Source organism: Corticium candelabrum, chromosome 3 (assembly GCF_963422355.1).
Source record: "Corticium candelabrum chromosome 3, ooCorCand1.1, whole genome shotgun sequence".
Lineage (NCBI taxonomy): Eukaryota > Metazoa > Porifera > Homoscleromorpha > Homosclerophorida > Plakinidae > Corticium > Corticium candelabrum.
Window position 1 is genome coordinate 861,452 of NC_085087.1, and position 13,556 is coordinate 875,007.

General features: G+C 42.4%; 1 protein-coding gene across 6 annotated transcripts; it reads left to right on the forward strand.

The window, feature by feature from the left end:
- The first annotated feature begins 592 nt into the window (after positions 1-592).
- On the forward strand, positions 593-11,859 carry LOC134177423 (transcription factor ETV6-like). Of its 6 annotated transcripts, none has more exons than XM_062644202.1 (9): positions 593-719; positions 1,068-1,193; positions 1,628-1,772; positions 2,041-2,244; positions 2,375-2,425; positions 2,908-3,152; positions 3,214-3,271; positions 3,334-3,444; positions 10,531-11,859. In XM_062644202.1, exons 2-9 carry the CDS (start codon positions 1,155-1,157, stop codon positions 11,538-11,540), a joined length of 1,863 nt encoding a protein of 620 aa, XP_062500186.1. In that variant the 5' UTR covers positions 593-719; positions 1,068-1,154; the 3' UTR covers positions 11,541-11,859. The 6 variants fall into 6 exon arrangements, with proteins under 6 accessions (XP_062500186.1, XP_062500185.1, XP_062500183.1 ...); XM_062644201.1 differs by having other exon boundaries at positions 606-719; positions 1,045-1,193; XM_062644199.1 differs by lacking the exon at positions 593-719 and having other exon boundaries at positions 811-1,193; positions 3,217-3,271.
- The last annotated feature ends 1,697 nt before the right edge of the window (positions 11,860-13,556 follow it).

Below are 13,556 nucleotides of genomic sequence, written 5' to 3' on the forward strand. Positions count from 1 at the left end.
GGTTTAGCCCTATACGTTTAGAGTACGCTACTCGCCAAGTCTCGTGACTTTTACAAAGTCCCTTTTCTTATAGGCTCATAGCTGAATAAATAGAAGTATCAGCCGTGACCTGCTCCACACGAGTCCATCTTTATGTAGACACATGCCAAAATATAGCGAAACAAACACTTCTAGAACGGAAAATGACGTAATAGTGAACATTTATTTTGGTTCAATTAGGCAAATCGTGTTGCGTTGGAGTGAACTGCGTCATGCGGAAGCAGGAAAGAACAAAGCCGCAAGCCTCTTCCTGTGACGTCATGCCCGCAAATTTTCTCGTCGAACGTAGAAGATGCGAACAGCACGTCACACAAGTAGCGCATCCTCTAGCAATCTTTATCAGTTTTCCTTTCCTCGTGACAGGTCACTAGCTGCTAACGACGAAATGAAATCAGCGGAAAGAAAGTGCAAATCATTGTTCTCGCCATACGCTTTCATTGAGGCCAACGCTAATTGAACTTCCGTTAGGGATCACGCGTTACCCTGTTGGGGCATCCAGTCGACCAATCAGCGCTTAGCGGTAATGGGAGGCCAACGTGATCGACGCCTCGATAAACAACTCCCTTCAAAGGAGCTGACGCACGGGTGAGGTCACGGAAACGCTCATTTTGCATCTCTGCGAAACGTTCATCTCTTTGCTGGTCCATAGAGTTGGTGGAAAGAGGTAAAAGAGTTGTGAGGTAAGCAATAGGCACGAATGCAAATGTTGACAAGTCCTGTTCACCTACATTGTTGGCGCCTTCACCATCTCGGAAGCGAGTGGCCAGTTCCGGTTGAACTCGCGTCTTTGGCCGAGCCAGTCGTAATGACTTCCGCAAACAGTTCCGCTCTTCTTCTTATCCTCCCCCGTCCTCCGTTCTAGCGTCATAACACCCGTTTTATGCTTTTCGACGCTCACACGCTGCAAGATCTGTTGCTGTGCTGGTTGGCCGATGACCGCTAGCATCGCCGTTGCGAAATATCCCTTCCCAGCTCGTCTTCACTGTGCTACCTCTCCATACTTAGTGCCTACTACTCACTTTTGGCAGCAACAAACCATCCCAGCAGTCCAGAGTGCACTTCATCGGACGTCTGCCTGCAACTCGAGTCCGCTCGTTCTACAACTAGCCACAACTATGCAGGAGCACGAGGAAGGAAATCGATTAAACGGAAAGGTGAGGAAAGTATAACATGCAGTAACACGACTCTCGTCCATACGCTTTGCTGTCTAGTTTGAGTTGAAAACTTGTTCTATTTGTTTTCCGCTGGCGTCCGGATGGTAGGTCGACATCGCGGTTTTCGCTGTGTTGTAATGGAAAACGCTTCCGCGTAAGTCGCGTGACGGAGCGTCTGTCTTGCTGCGTGTAAGGTCTACTGTGTGGAAACCTGAAGTTGTTACGTTCGGTGTCCAGCTGCATGCAAAGATTATTGCATGTGAAGATTATTGCATGTATTCATCAACTGCTGACGCCTTTTGTGCCATCTGCGTGCTGACTTGTGTTGCGTCATTAGCATTGTGGCGAAAGTTATTTTCACTATCGTCGTGATTGTCGATGACATTGTAGATGATAGTTTCACTAATTTTTTGTTTCTGTTGCAATGTGGATAGGAAACGGTAGGTTCAGAGTCAGCAGGACATCAGAAGGATATGAAAGTATCTAGACCGGAACGGAAACGTCACGCTTCAAACGGAGAATGCAACGAAAACAAAATACCAAAATCTTGTGTTTTGCAGCCTCTTCTTCTCCCCAAAGGTTCGTTTCTAGTGTGTATGTAGCGTTACTTCCGGTTTGTTCTGCCTTCGCGCTCTGGGTCAGTAGATGCTAATGACGCGGGAAGCAGTTTTTCCCAACTGCTGGAGGGATGCATCCTTCCTGTTCGCAGTTCCATGGTAGATTCGGCTTCCAGTTCTAGACAGTTGTCATAATCTGGCGAGTTGTAACCGCATTTGGCCCTGCCACCCTCCCTATAGACGCGTGCTTGCTTCGGTTACATTTGATGACTGTGTTCTGTGTATTGTAGATCCAGAAGACTGGGGAAAGGAGCACGTGCAGCAGTGGCTGAAGTGGACTCAGGATGAATTCAGTCTTCCCGAGCCGGTGAATCCTCACGCTATCGATTTGGACGGCAAACAACTAGTTTCTCTGACGAAAGACGATTTCATCAATCTAACTAGTGAATCGACAGGAGACATAATTCACGGACACCTAACTGTGCTACGTAAAGGTAAGTTTCCGGGTGTTTGGGGTACTTCCCAGGTTGTGAATGTTGATTGGCTGGAACGTGAACATGACAGAGCAGACGGAAGTGGTCTAGACGAGATTCGCTAATTTCAATACGGGATTTGTGTTTACAGCTGCTCTTGCCAGTCAGGGGAAGGTAGACGGCCAGAGAAGCAGCAAAGAAGGTAGGAAATAGATTTTTGCGTTGGGAAAGTGCGTGTTTTTTGCCTGTGGATAAAGGCTGCTGGCTAGTTCCTAGAATAGACAGGAAGTCAACTAACTCAATAGGATGGTGTCTGAGGGACTGTTTACATTGGCTTGAAAGCTAGATAGGTGCTTTTGCTCGAGTTTTTGGGTTCTTTTGTCTTTGTGATGCAACAATATTTCAGTTTGACCAGCAAGGCAGGAAGTGGTTGGAAGGAAGTGCTACCTAAAGTACCACATCACAGGATATGATGTCAGTAGGAACCTAACTAGACAACATCATTTTAAGATGTAACTATTTCTGTCTAATTGAGTTTTTGCCCCTCTCAAATGTTATGTCAGGATTACATTTAGGGAAGATGATGAGTTAGTACTGGAATTTGTAGGCTGGTGTGTTATGTAGTGTATTATGTATTATGATTTGATAAGCTTTGCTCTTGTTTAACTTCATCCTAAATTCTAGGTACTCCAGAGAAACAGCTGACAGTCAGTCCAAGTCGACAGAAAAGGAACAGTCCTAGAGAAAGTCCAAAGTCGAAAGGCAATACTTGTGTACAGACATTACAGCAAGAGAACGGTGTACGAGCACTACCAAGTACTCTGGTGGTCAACCCAAGTCTTGCTATGACTAATGCTCAGATCCAAAACACAGTGACTACAGCACTGTCACATCCCATTCAACTGACTGCTTCTGCAGGATTACCAGTAGTAAGTAATAGTTCTAGTGAGTCACTTGGAGCATAACACAACAGTTTATATATTGTGATAGCAGACAGGAATGGCAGGACTTGCATTCCCGAGGCCAATGGTGGCACGTGCATATTCAGGTAGTTGAGCAATTTCACCTGAGGATCTCTGTTTGCTGAAGAGTGTTGTTGTTTTTGTATAGTAGATGGCACTGTCTCATATATACATCCTGCTACTGTTGGTGGTGTACCTGCTTACGGATCAACACACAGAGCAATCTATCACCCTGCACAAGGGGTACAATTTGGAACAGGTGAGATTGTTGTTGTCATTTCTAGGAGGTGTAGTAGGTGTGTGCAGGTCCCCACATGTGATAATTTCTCAGTACTTTTCAGTACTTTCTCTTATGTATGTTGTGTTTGTTTATGATTTCTACAATACATCAATTATTGAGAATGGCTTCTAGATCTATCTGTACTTACGGATGTGTATTATTTGCTCTACCGTTTAAAGGAGAACTCTCACCAAATACTAAAACTTGTTGAAAGAAAGATACAAGGCCTGGTATCTTCCTGCAGGAAACCTACGGTCCAGACAGCCACAGAAGCAGAGAATCGGCAACGAATTGTTCAGACGATTCCCCGTATGTACACAAAGTCTTATTCTCTCGAAGCAACTACTTTAGGTTTAACCATACCAAGTGCTCCTAATGCACCCAAAATTCAGCGAGACATGATCTATGAGCTAATCCAAGAAGGATCTCCTTCTGAGGTTGTATTGCCACAGTCGATACTTGCATGATAACTTTGGGGTCCCAGTTTGCTTTAGTTAATAATTCGCAACTTGACACCGTAAGTCTCACAATCCTTAACTTGAAATGTGCACAGATATCGGTCTTCCTTGCTAACCAACAATCAGAGGTACGCATACGCCACATATGAGTACTAAACACGCCTACGCAGGTAATTTCAATGCTTTATTTCTTCGTTACGGTAAACTTCTGCAGTAAACAGTTGCAAAGGGTTGTGTCATGAAGTGACAGCTTTCATCTGAGAGATAGTTGATTTTGGTGAGAGTTTTCTTTAATTTTAGAATGTGGTATGGTAAATGCATATAATTTGTCAAATGCTTGACATTTCCATAGTCTGAAACAGTTAAATGGCACATACCTGTATCTTAGATTAATGGCACACCTACCGATGGCACTGACAGCATAGAGAAATACAACAAGTCCAACAAAATATGGTCAACCTAACTTGTATAAGTAGATCTTAAGAAGACAACTCGGTGGGTATAAGTTACTTCGTTATCTCCTCTTTGGTAAACGAGAACTAGCAATGCTGCATATTTCTGTGATGTGCAACACCCACGGTTTCTGGTCGATTAAGCTCCGCCCACTTGAAACACAGCTACTTTATCGAGAATGCCGAATGTAAATGCGAAGATATTGTGGAGATCTGCCTTCTTGCCGTCATTGGTTCCTCTCTAAAGTAAAATGGCGTTGGTAGAGCTGTTTCCATCAGATTTCTAACAGAATTTCTTATTACTACGGCTTACCTAGAGAACGTGCTCTTGCTTCAGTATTTGTTTATCTTTGTTCTTTTGATATCTGAAGAGAACACTCAGCACACCCTCTGGCTTGGGCAACAGAGGACTATCCTATTTTCACATCCTGGATTGTAACCTTCTACCAATCAGCGGCAAAGAAAGTGAGCAGACCGGATGTGAAAATAGGAACGTTCTGTAGCACACTCTAGACAGAGCTCTGAACGTTTCTCTTTGGATAGTAATTAAAAGAACAAGGATAAGCAATTACTCAAGCAAAAGTACAGTCTTTAGGTAATTCATAATAATGAGGAGTTCTGCTTGAAAGTCTATCAGAAAAAGAGCTCTACCGACACTATTTTACTTCAGAAAGGAACTACTAACAGCAAGAAGGCAAATCTTCATAATAACTTCGAATTCCCATTTTGCATATCTGTAGCAATTGTTTGTGAATGCATTGATTCATTTGCAGTGGGCAGAGCTTAATCGACCAGGAAAGGGGAGTGGGTGTATGGGTGTACATCACAGCAAGATAATGAAGGAAGGTATACCAATCGATTTGTCTTTGAAAGATCTACTCATGCGAGGTAGGTTCATTTTGTTGGACTTCCCCTTAACAGGTATCTGAATCTAAGTATGCTGAAAACCGACTTCTTACTTCAGTGAAGAATTAGTACAGTCAACACTCGCACTAGCCAATACCATATTCACAAAATGCTGAAGGTCTGATAGGGTTCATAAGCGGTGTGATCATTTCAGAGAGTTTCCTGGGGCAAACTTCTCATTAGCCAATTTATTTCAACCATAGCTCAAGAATTCTTAAAAGCAAATTAAATAGCTCGTAAACAAGTCTAGAATTTGCTTAGAAAACCTTGCAATGATCAATGGTTGTTTAGCTATGGGGACAGCATCTGTACACTGTAGAAAATGTGATGGTGTTTTAGTCGCTCTTTTGGATTTTATGTAGTAATTAGCATCCATTGTGCTTTGCACGCGTGGGTTCGAATCCTATCCTCGTCGCCATTGTTACACTTTCATAAGAACACCACTTGGTTATACTAATACTCAATTAATGACTGAACTATCTCAGTCATACCACTATTTATATACTGGTAGCCATACACGTGCACACAGCATGCACGTGTACATCACATGCATAAGTATACGCATGTGTGCACACTACGCCTACCATATGTACCGTACAGTCAAACACAATGTAATATACTACCCTTTTGATCTTGTGGTTGCATAGGTTGGCTGTATGTAGACATATGGCTATACACATATGGGTATACTCGTAAGTGTGAAAAAAGGAATAACATTATCAAGTAGAAGTGAACTGTTGGGCACAACTCTGTCTGTAGTTATGTAACTACTGAGTTCTTGTTGGGCACACATAATTATTTTAATGCTTACGCATTTCATTACCTTTGAAGTAAGTTCAGTAGACCCTCGCTTGCCTGCCCCTCGATTATCCGATGGGTGTTTGCAAAGCGCAAATCACGTCACTAACCTGTTTTGTGCAAGCGCAGTGACGACATGCAGTAATTGCAAAGAAAGGTACTACAGTAGCGTCTTGTACATGTTGTAAAGTTCATACCATGTACATACTGGGACTCAAAAAAGCAGACTGGAACTTCAAGGGAAGGTTGAAACTCCGACACTTTGATTATCTATTCTTTTCACTTATCCGGCCCCTATTCCTCCGTGGCTTGCCCAAAGGGGGTTGGGTAATCAAGGGTCTGCTGTATACTAATTTAATTCAAACGCTCAGTAGCCGTGAAGCCTTTCTGTAGCCTGAATTGGAGGGATCAAGACATGGCAGTAAGAGGTTGCAGTCGTAGATTCAATTTCACAAAAATAAGATTTTAGACAGAAAAATTCCAAGAACTGCCATATATATTGAAGGTCTACCTTGACTAGTCATTCCTTTTCTGAGTATTATTTAAACAAGTACTCTCAGTTCACAGTGAACACCGAAAAGTTTATATTGTTTAAAGCTTATGCTGCTGTGCTCCTGTCCCTGTCAGTCGATGCCTGAATAGACAACATTGCCATAGTTTGTCCATGGACCTTTGTGCATGCACAACCTGAGTCCTCTGAACAGCACTAGGTAGGGTGATCAAAATTGATTTTCTTGCCAAAGCATTGGAATAATTGTTACATGCCATGGCTATGATACAAGAGTTACCTCAGTCTTGAGTTTTCTCAAGTGCACATGTGCAAGCATGAACGTGCTCCTTTAAGGTGTTAATTAGTTGTTGTTTAATTATATATGAAATGTGTGTTTGAACAGAACAAGCTAGAAGGCTAATATAAAGCACTCTCTCTACAGTCCAACGCTAATCTATGTAAAAATCATCTTGTCATTGTATAGCCAATGCCCATAATGTAACAGATAGCTGTTTGTGCAAGTTGGTAGTAGCCTTGCTTATTAATACATTTCCTTGAAAGGCAAGTCTTCTAGCAATGTTCTTGATCACCAGCAAACTATGGCTTGTCCACAATCCAAGGCTCAAAGACCAGTGGGTGGAATATGCCACCAGTAACTTTCAACAAAATCATCGTGACAACTGTCTTTTTTTCCAATCTGGCCTGCTTCTGCTGCTGCACCTGCATAGTGTGCAGCTTTGATGATGTACTGTGGTTGAAAAGAATTCCATACTGAGATATCAAATACGTGGGTAATCCTTGTTCAGAATCAGGATGGAAGACATCACCTAGACGCATGTTGTTGGTCGACTGAGCAGTTTTGTTCTATTTGGCAGTTAGCATTGTTGACTGAAAGAGCGTGAAGGAAGACAGTACACAGAGCATCATGATGGCGTGTTCTGACAACAGCCAAGCAGTTGATCTCAAAGCGATCCAAGCTCTTGTTGCAAGAGCATCGACTCGTTTCGGAGGCAAAAAGTGGGACTCCAAGCCAAAGGCGCAAAGATAGCACGATCTCTTTCTGGGGTATCGTATGGCAAGGCCAAGATTATTGTTAGATGTTGCCATAGCCAAGCTCCAGCATGCTGAGCTGATGTCGTGTTGATACGTGTGCAATCACCCAAACTGACGTTTTTTTAGGTAGTTCCATAGAGAAGAGTCTAGTTGTGACTGCAACTGATGTTGAGAAGCATGTTTTATATTTATTTAGATATACATACACTTGTACCTGTGGGTACACTCAAAACTAAAACTAAACACCAAAAAGTACAGTCATTACCGTCTAATGCTAATCTACATACCATCTTGGCATTGGACCATAATGTAACAGACATGAAGATTTCTAACAGCTTTACTGACTGTCATAGTCCCTTTAGAAGGCAACTTTTGTGCAATAGCCTTAATTAAAGGAGCAATTCACCAGTGTGTTCAACTCTGACTCCACCCTTGGCTGCTAATCATTTCTGGTCACATATCAAGTCGAGTATGGCGCTATCTCACAGCAAGCTTGATAGCTGAGCGTTATGATAAGGTTAGAAAACAAAATGTATGAGTCAGTTTTCCAAATAACATCCAATGAGTGTAGTTTTTGTTTCACTGCTTCGTGTAGACTGATATTTGCTTAGGCGAAAGTAAAATGTCTTTTCGCACCACTGACTCACCTTTAATCTATGGCGAAAAGCACACATACGGCGATGGTTCAGCTGTAGAATGAAGGTGCCTGGTGTCACAAGATTATTCGCAGTGATCCGTGTTCTTCACATCACGCAAACAATTTTGTTATGTACCATGGCCTCCTTTCGTAGAAAGAAACATGGAGGAAAGCACGAAGGACCAAGTGATTGCAATTCGTTCAAGACGATTCTTGTCAAGTCTAAACAACTGAGTTGCTTATGAACTGTAAGTTGTTCTCTTTCACTGTCAGAGTTGCTTGAAGTGTCTAAATCCGTCTCCCGTGTCAGGGTTCGAAAAATGTGTTTGAATCTGGTCGCCAGTTTGGCCACCTAGAGGAACAGTTGATCGCCAAACTTTCACTAGTTTCTAGGTCAGAGATTCCAGAAGTAAACAAGTCAGTAATATCACTGTTGAGACCCTTTCCCAGATTATTATGTTTGACATTAAATTAAGACCTAACTAGGAATTTGCAGTAACATTGGATCAACATTGGCTAGTAAACACATCAATCTACAGGATTGTACTTGGGATTCTTTTTATGTAATAGTATGAGTACTCATATTTTATAGAAACTTTCAACTAATTGTATAGCTACAACCAAACTAAAATGTGGTTGTGTGGTTTTGTACATATTAATTAATGTGATTATGTGGTTGTCATCACATCCACATCCTGGCATTCCATCCAATAAGACATGACCATTCTTTGAGCATTTTCTTAATTCTCCATATGACTCAATGCTACCATTGATTTTCTGAGAGCAGTACATCCGGTAACTCTCAAGGAAACCCCACACCCCACGTGGTTTCCTATGGTAATTTCTGGAACGTATGTGATAAACTTTTGTTATTGTAGCGCTCCAATAGGGCATGGCATCACTCAACACGTAGATTTCAGAACTGGACATGCAGAAACTTTTGTCTGAACAAACTTTCTTAGTAACACTAGGAAACGTATGAGCTCCTGGACGAACCTGGTTGTTCTTCTGATATAAAGACACTCAGGCAGCTTGCTGCGGAAAAAGCTGTTTGTTTTGCCACTTCCTAAGCCCACCATTTACAAAGACCTACATAATAGTTTATATTTGCCTCAATTCAAGATGGTCAGATTCTTCGTTCCTTTGAACAGCATAGAAAAGGATCTAAATAGGCAGTTGCTATCACCTTCAACTACGATTGGCTGCCGATTTCATGTTTCATTCGGAAGAATTAAGCTGCTGCGCAATGGCGTCTTGTCGATGATGGAGCTGTTGACTTGGATTATTGGTGTAGCATATGAAGGATAGCAGTGACCACGATTATTTAAAAAATTAGACGTGCCTGCAAGTCTTTAGTTGGGTTTGTCTGGAGCTGATGGCAGAGACCAATGAGATCGGTACAGGCAATAGATATGGCACGCGGAACGTGACTTTATTAGGTTAGTCACATATATAGGGTGTAAACACACACACACACACACACACACACACACACACACACACACACACACACACACACACACACCACACACAACACACACACACACACACACAGGGTGTAAACTATGACACACAGAACGTGACTTTATTAAGTTAGTCACATATATAGGGTGTAACACACACACACACACACACACACACACACACACACACACACACACACACACACACACACACATACACACACACACACACACACACACACACACCACACACACACACACACGTGACTAACCTAATAAATTCACGTTCCGCGTGCCATAGATACGTTGTTACATGATATGTACGAAGGTGCTAAGTAGACGGAATGCATTGCAGGGTGCAACTAAATGATAGACATAGAAGGTGGCAACGTACCTTAATTGTAACGCAAAACATCTGCCGAGCAGGTGGTTCACATCCAAGAGCCACTAGTGACTAGAAACTACCAAATATTTCTAGTCGCCAAATTGGCGACCACACCGTTCATTTAGTCGCCAGCCATCTAGAAGTGGTCGCCATATGGTGACTTGGCGACCGGATTTTTCGAACCCTGCATGTACTCTGACCAAAACAATGTGGTGCAACACAGCAAGCGTTCAGTCCACAGCCCAAGTCCTTAACTACTCGTTCATCAATCGGTGTATATATACACACTAAACGGTATGAGTCCTAATACTTAGTAATGATGCTGCACTAGGTGTTCATGTATGCAAGGTGGAACAATTAGATTGCTTCTGCTCAACTAATTAGCTAAACAATGATCTAACATTTAATTGTTTTTTGTTGTAGTTGTTCCTCAGCCACTGGCTTATGATCCGATGACATGGATGGCAATGTCACCACGTTTAAATCCTCCTTATGTGTCTCCTGATCAAATGGTTGCTATGAGACCACAAACTGTTGTTAACACAGAAGCTGCACAAGCAGGACATGGGCAGGCTGACATGGCTGGACGCCATGATGACAACAGGAGCAATAGCAATGAATTAATATCTCAAGGTCACCTGCAGTATGCTCAAACCAACCAAACTGGGGTAACCACTAGTATGAAGGATGGTTCCAACTCACCTAGACACTTACCGGCTCCTCCACTTGGACAAGAAAGCAATACACCAGAAAGTCCTGGTGTGGGAGGCAATCTGGGTGGTCAGATCCAGTTGTGGCAGTTTCTTCTTGAACTGCTTTCAGACAAGAGAAATGTCAACTGTATAGCTTGGGCTGGTCACAACGGGGAGTTCAAACTGCTGAACCCTGATGAGGTATCACGTTTGTGGGGATTACGGAAGAAGAAACCAAACATGAATTACGACAAGTTGAGTCGAGCTATTCGATATTACTATGACAAGAAAATCATGCACAAAGTGCCCGGCAAGAGATACGTGTATAGATTTGACTTTGAAACTCTTGCCATGATTGGTAACCCCAGTGAGCTGCCAGCCAATGCCACTGGAACATCGACTACTGTTGGGACTGTCCAAGTTGCCCCTGCTGGTCTGACAGCAACTGGAAGTAACCCTAATCTGCTACGAGTAATGCAGTCAGATGTACCTGTAAGCATGAGAATGCCAACTCTTGCTGTGCAACAGCAATTTCAAAGTGGCTCGATGCCATCCATCCCCGCTATGACTGCACAACATGCCGCGATGACTGCCACTCACCCTCACCCTCTTGGCTACCATACTGGAACATACTTGGAGATTCCCCCAACTCAAACACAGCGTCCAAACAGTGCACCGCCGGCTCCTGTTATGGGACTCTTGCAGATTCCAAGTTTGACACAGTCTGGTAGGAGAGAATAAATGGCAATACTTTTTCAGCTGCTGTTTACTTTGTCGTGGAATGTGCTCGCTCAGATTGACTGGGAGTTTTGAAAGTTGTTAGATGTGCTGTATGATGTTGACAGTGAGTATTAGTACTGAAATGTTCAGTAAGAGATGATTTTGCTTGTAATGTTAAAGATGTAGATTTTGACTACATTCTGCTTTATTAGTAGTTGAAAGCTAGTTTTAAGTCTACTATTTTGACCTCAGAATGCTGACTCATCAAAATAGGTCAGAGAGTATGATGTACATTCTCTATAATAGTTTACATACAGTATATGGACTTTAGAAAGCTCAACTTGTGTATTTGGTTCATGCCAACTCACGCGGTTCTTACTTTCTGCCACAGCCTAGACAAAATCACATACACACGCACACGCACACAGATGTCACGCATGCATGCACACACATGTATGATGTATTTTTATTATTTCCGTACAACAGGTAGACTACAAAAACAGGTAATCGTCATCATTGTATAGTATAACATCACTCTACTTGGGATTTCAGGTGCATTATAAGACCACAACGCAACTGATAGTAATTGCTGCATCAAGTTATTGAAAACTTGACTAAAGGAATTGTAGTCCTATATTAACGGAAACTGTCTTAGATGCTATAGGGCTACTCTTCAACGTTTCAAGCTGACATCAGACCACGATCCAAGAGATTCTATACTGCCAGTGAGGAAAAAGGACACCAACGGTTCATAGTGTCATTTAATTAGACACTTTGCTGTTATAATTTAATAAATTTTGCAATTTTTCCTATTCAGCCAGCAGATCCTGCAGTACAGACTGTAGCAATAGGCATTTCCGGACAAGGTCAATTTTTCTGGTGGGTTCATACCTTCCATGCTCCTGCATGGTAGCATGTAGTATTGTAACTAATATTGTAACTATTATAATAAGTGTGTACAACAAAGATTCCAATATTATATGTGACAAGCCATGTAGCCCGTTCTTCGCCCGGGCCAATTAATTAAGTTGATTAACACAATCCCAGCGTCTAGACTCTTGGGGCATAATAAAATTCGGTTATCTAAGCGGAGACACCTATGGACGACGATAAAGTGGATATCCGTCGTTGCAACATTGAGTTTCACAGCAGAAATTCTTTGGAAAATGCTTCTAGCAGTAGTTGCACACAAATACGTTATAATTGGCATATACTGTATATTATACAATATACTATCTAATATATAAAGCTCAAATTGTCTGTGTGTGTGTGTGTGTGTGTGTGTGTGTGTGTGTGTGTGTTCGCGTTTGGTAGCCACGTCTTTTGTCCGTTCGCAACCGAAATCGGCACGCACACTCGGCACGCAAAGACGAAGGTTTGCGTAAAAAAAATAAAAATTAATGCACCGGGTCCCCTCTCGAGGGGTCGACCCACGCGTAAAATTTCTCGATGACGTAAACGCTACACATTGCAGTTCATTCGAACACACGCCCGCACCAGTCCCGTGTAGACTGTATGCATCGTCGTCCTTCGCAAAGCTTTGAGCAATCGAATATCTCTTGCCGACGAAACTTACTCTTCTAGCGCTTTCGTTTCTCCCCGAATTCTGATTGCATTTGCACCGAATCCATCCTACACGTTTTCTGCAGCAAGCACTACACGGGGAGTGTGTCGATTTCTATCGAAACAAGCGCGACGAGCAAGATTCGAATTCATTCAGCATATCCGGGACCTCGCAACAAAGATTGCACGTGACGTGTCCACAGACCTATCTTTACACTACAGTATCTTGCCCGTACGAAGGACGGGCCATGGATTCTAGTACAGTATATATACAGTATATATTGTATAATATCATACGTTCATAATTTTGTCATTGGTTACCTAGAACTATTATTGATGACGGTATGCATTGCCTACATAGACACAGTTCCAAAAGGAGACAACTTGGGTAGAAATTCTAAGAATATTCTAGAAGTACGTGATTATTGACGCACATGCTAAGCGCGTGTTGAGAAAGACAGCGGTGCTCATCGT

Coding starts and splice junctions, on each gene's coding strand:
- LOC134177423 (XM_062644197.1), top strand. CDS start 972: ATGACCGCTAGCATCGCCGTTGCGAAATATCCCTTCCCAGCTCGTCTT. Junction 3,153..3,213: donor CTTCTGCAGGATTACCAGTA/GTAAGTAATAGT, acceptor ATATTGTGATAG/CAGACAGGAATGGCAGGACT. Junction 3,445..10,530: donor AGGGGTACAATTTGGAACAG/GTGAGATTGTTG, acceptor TTTTTGTTGTAG/TTGTTCCTCAGCCACTGGCT.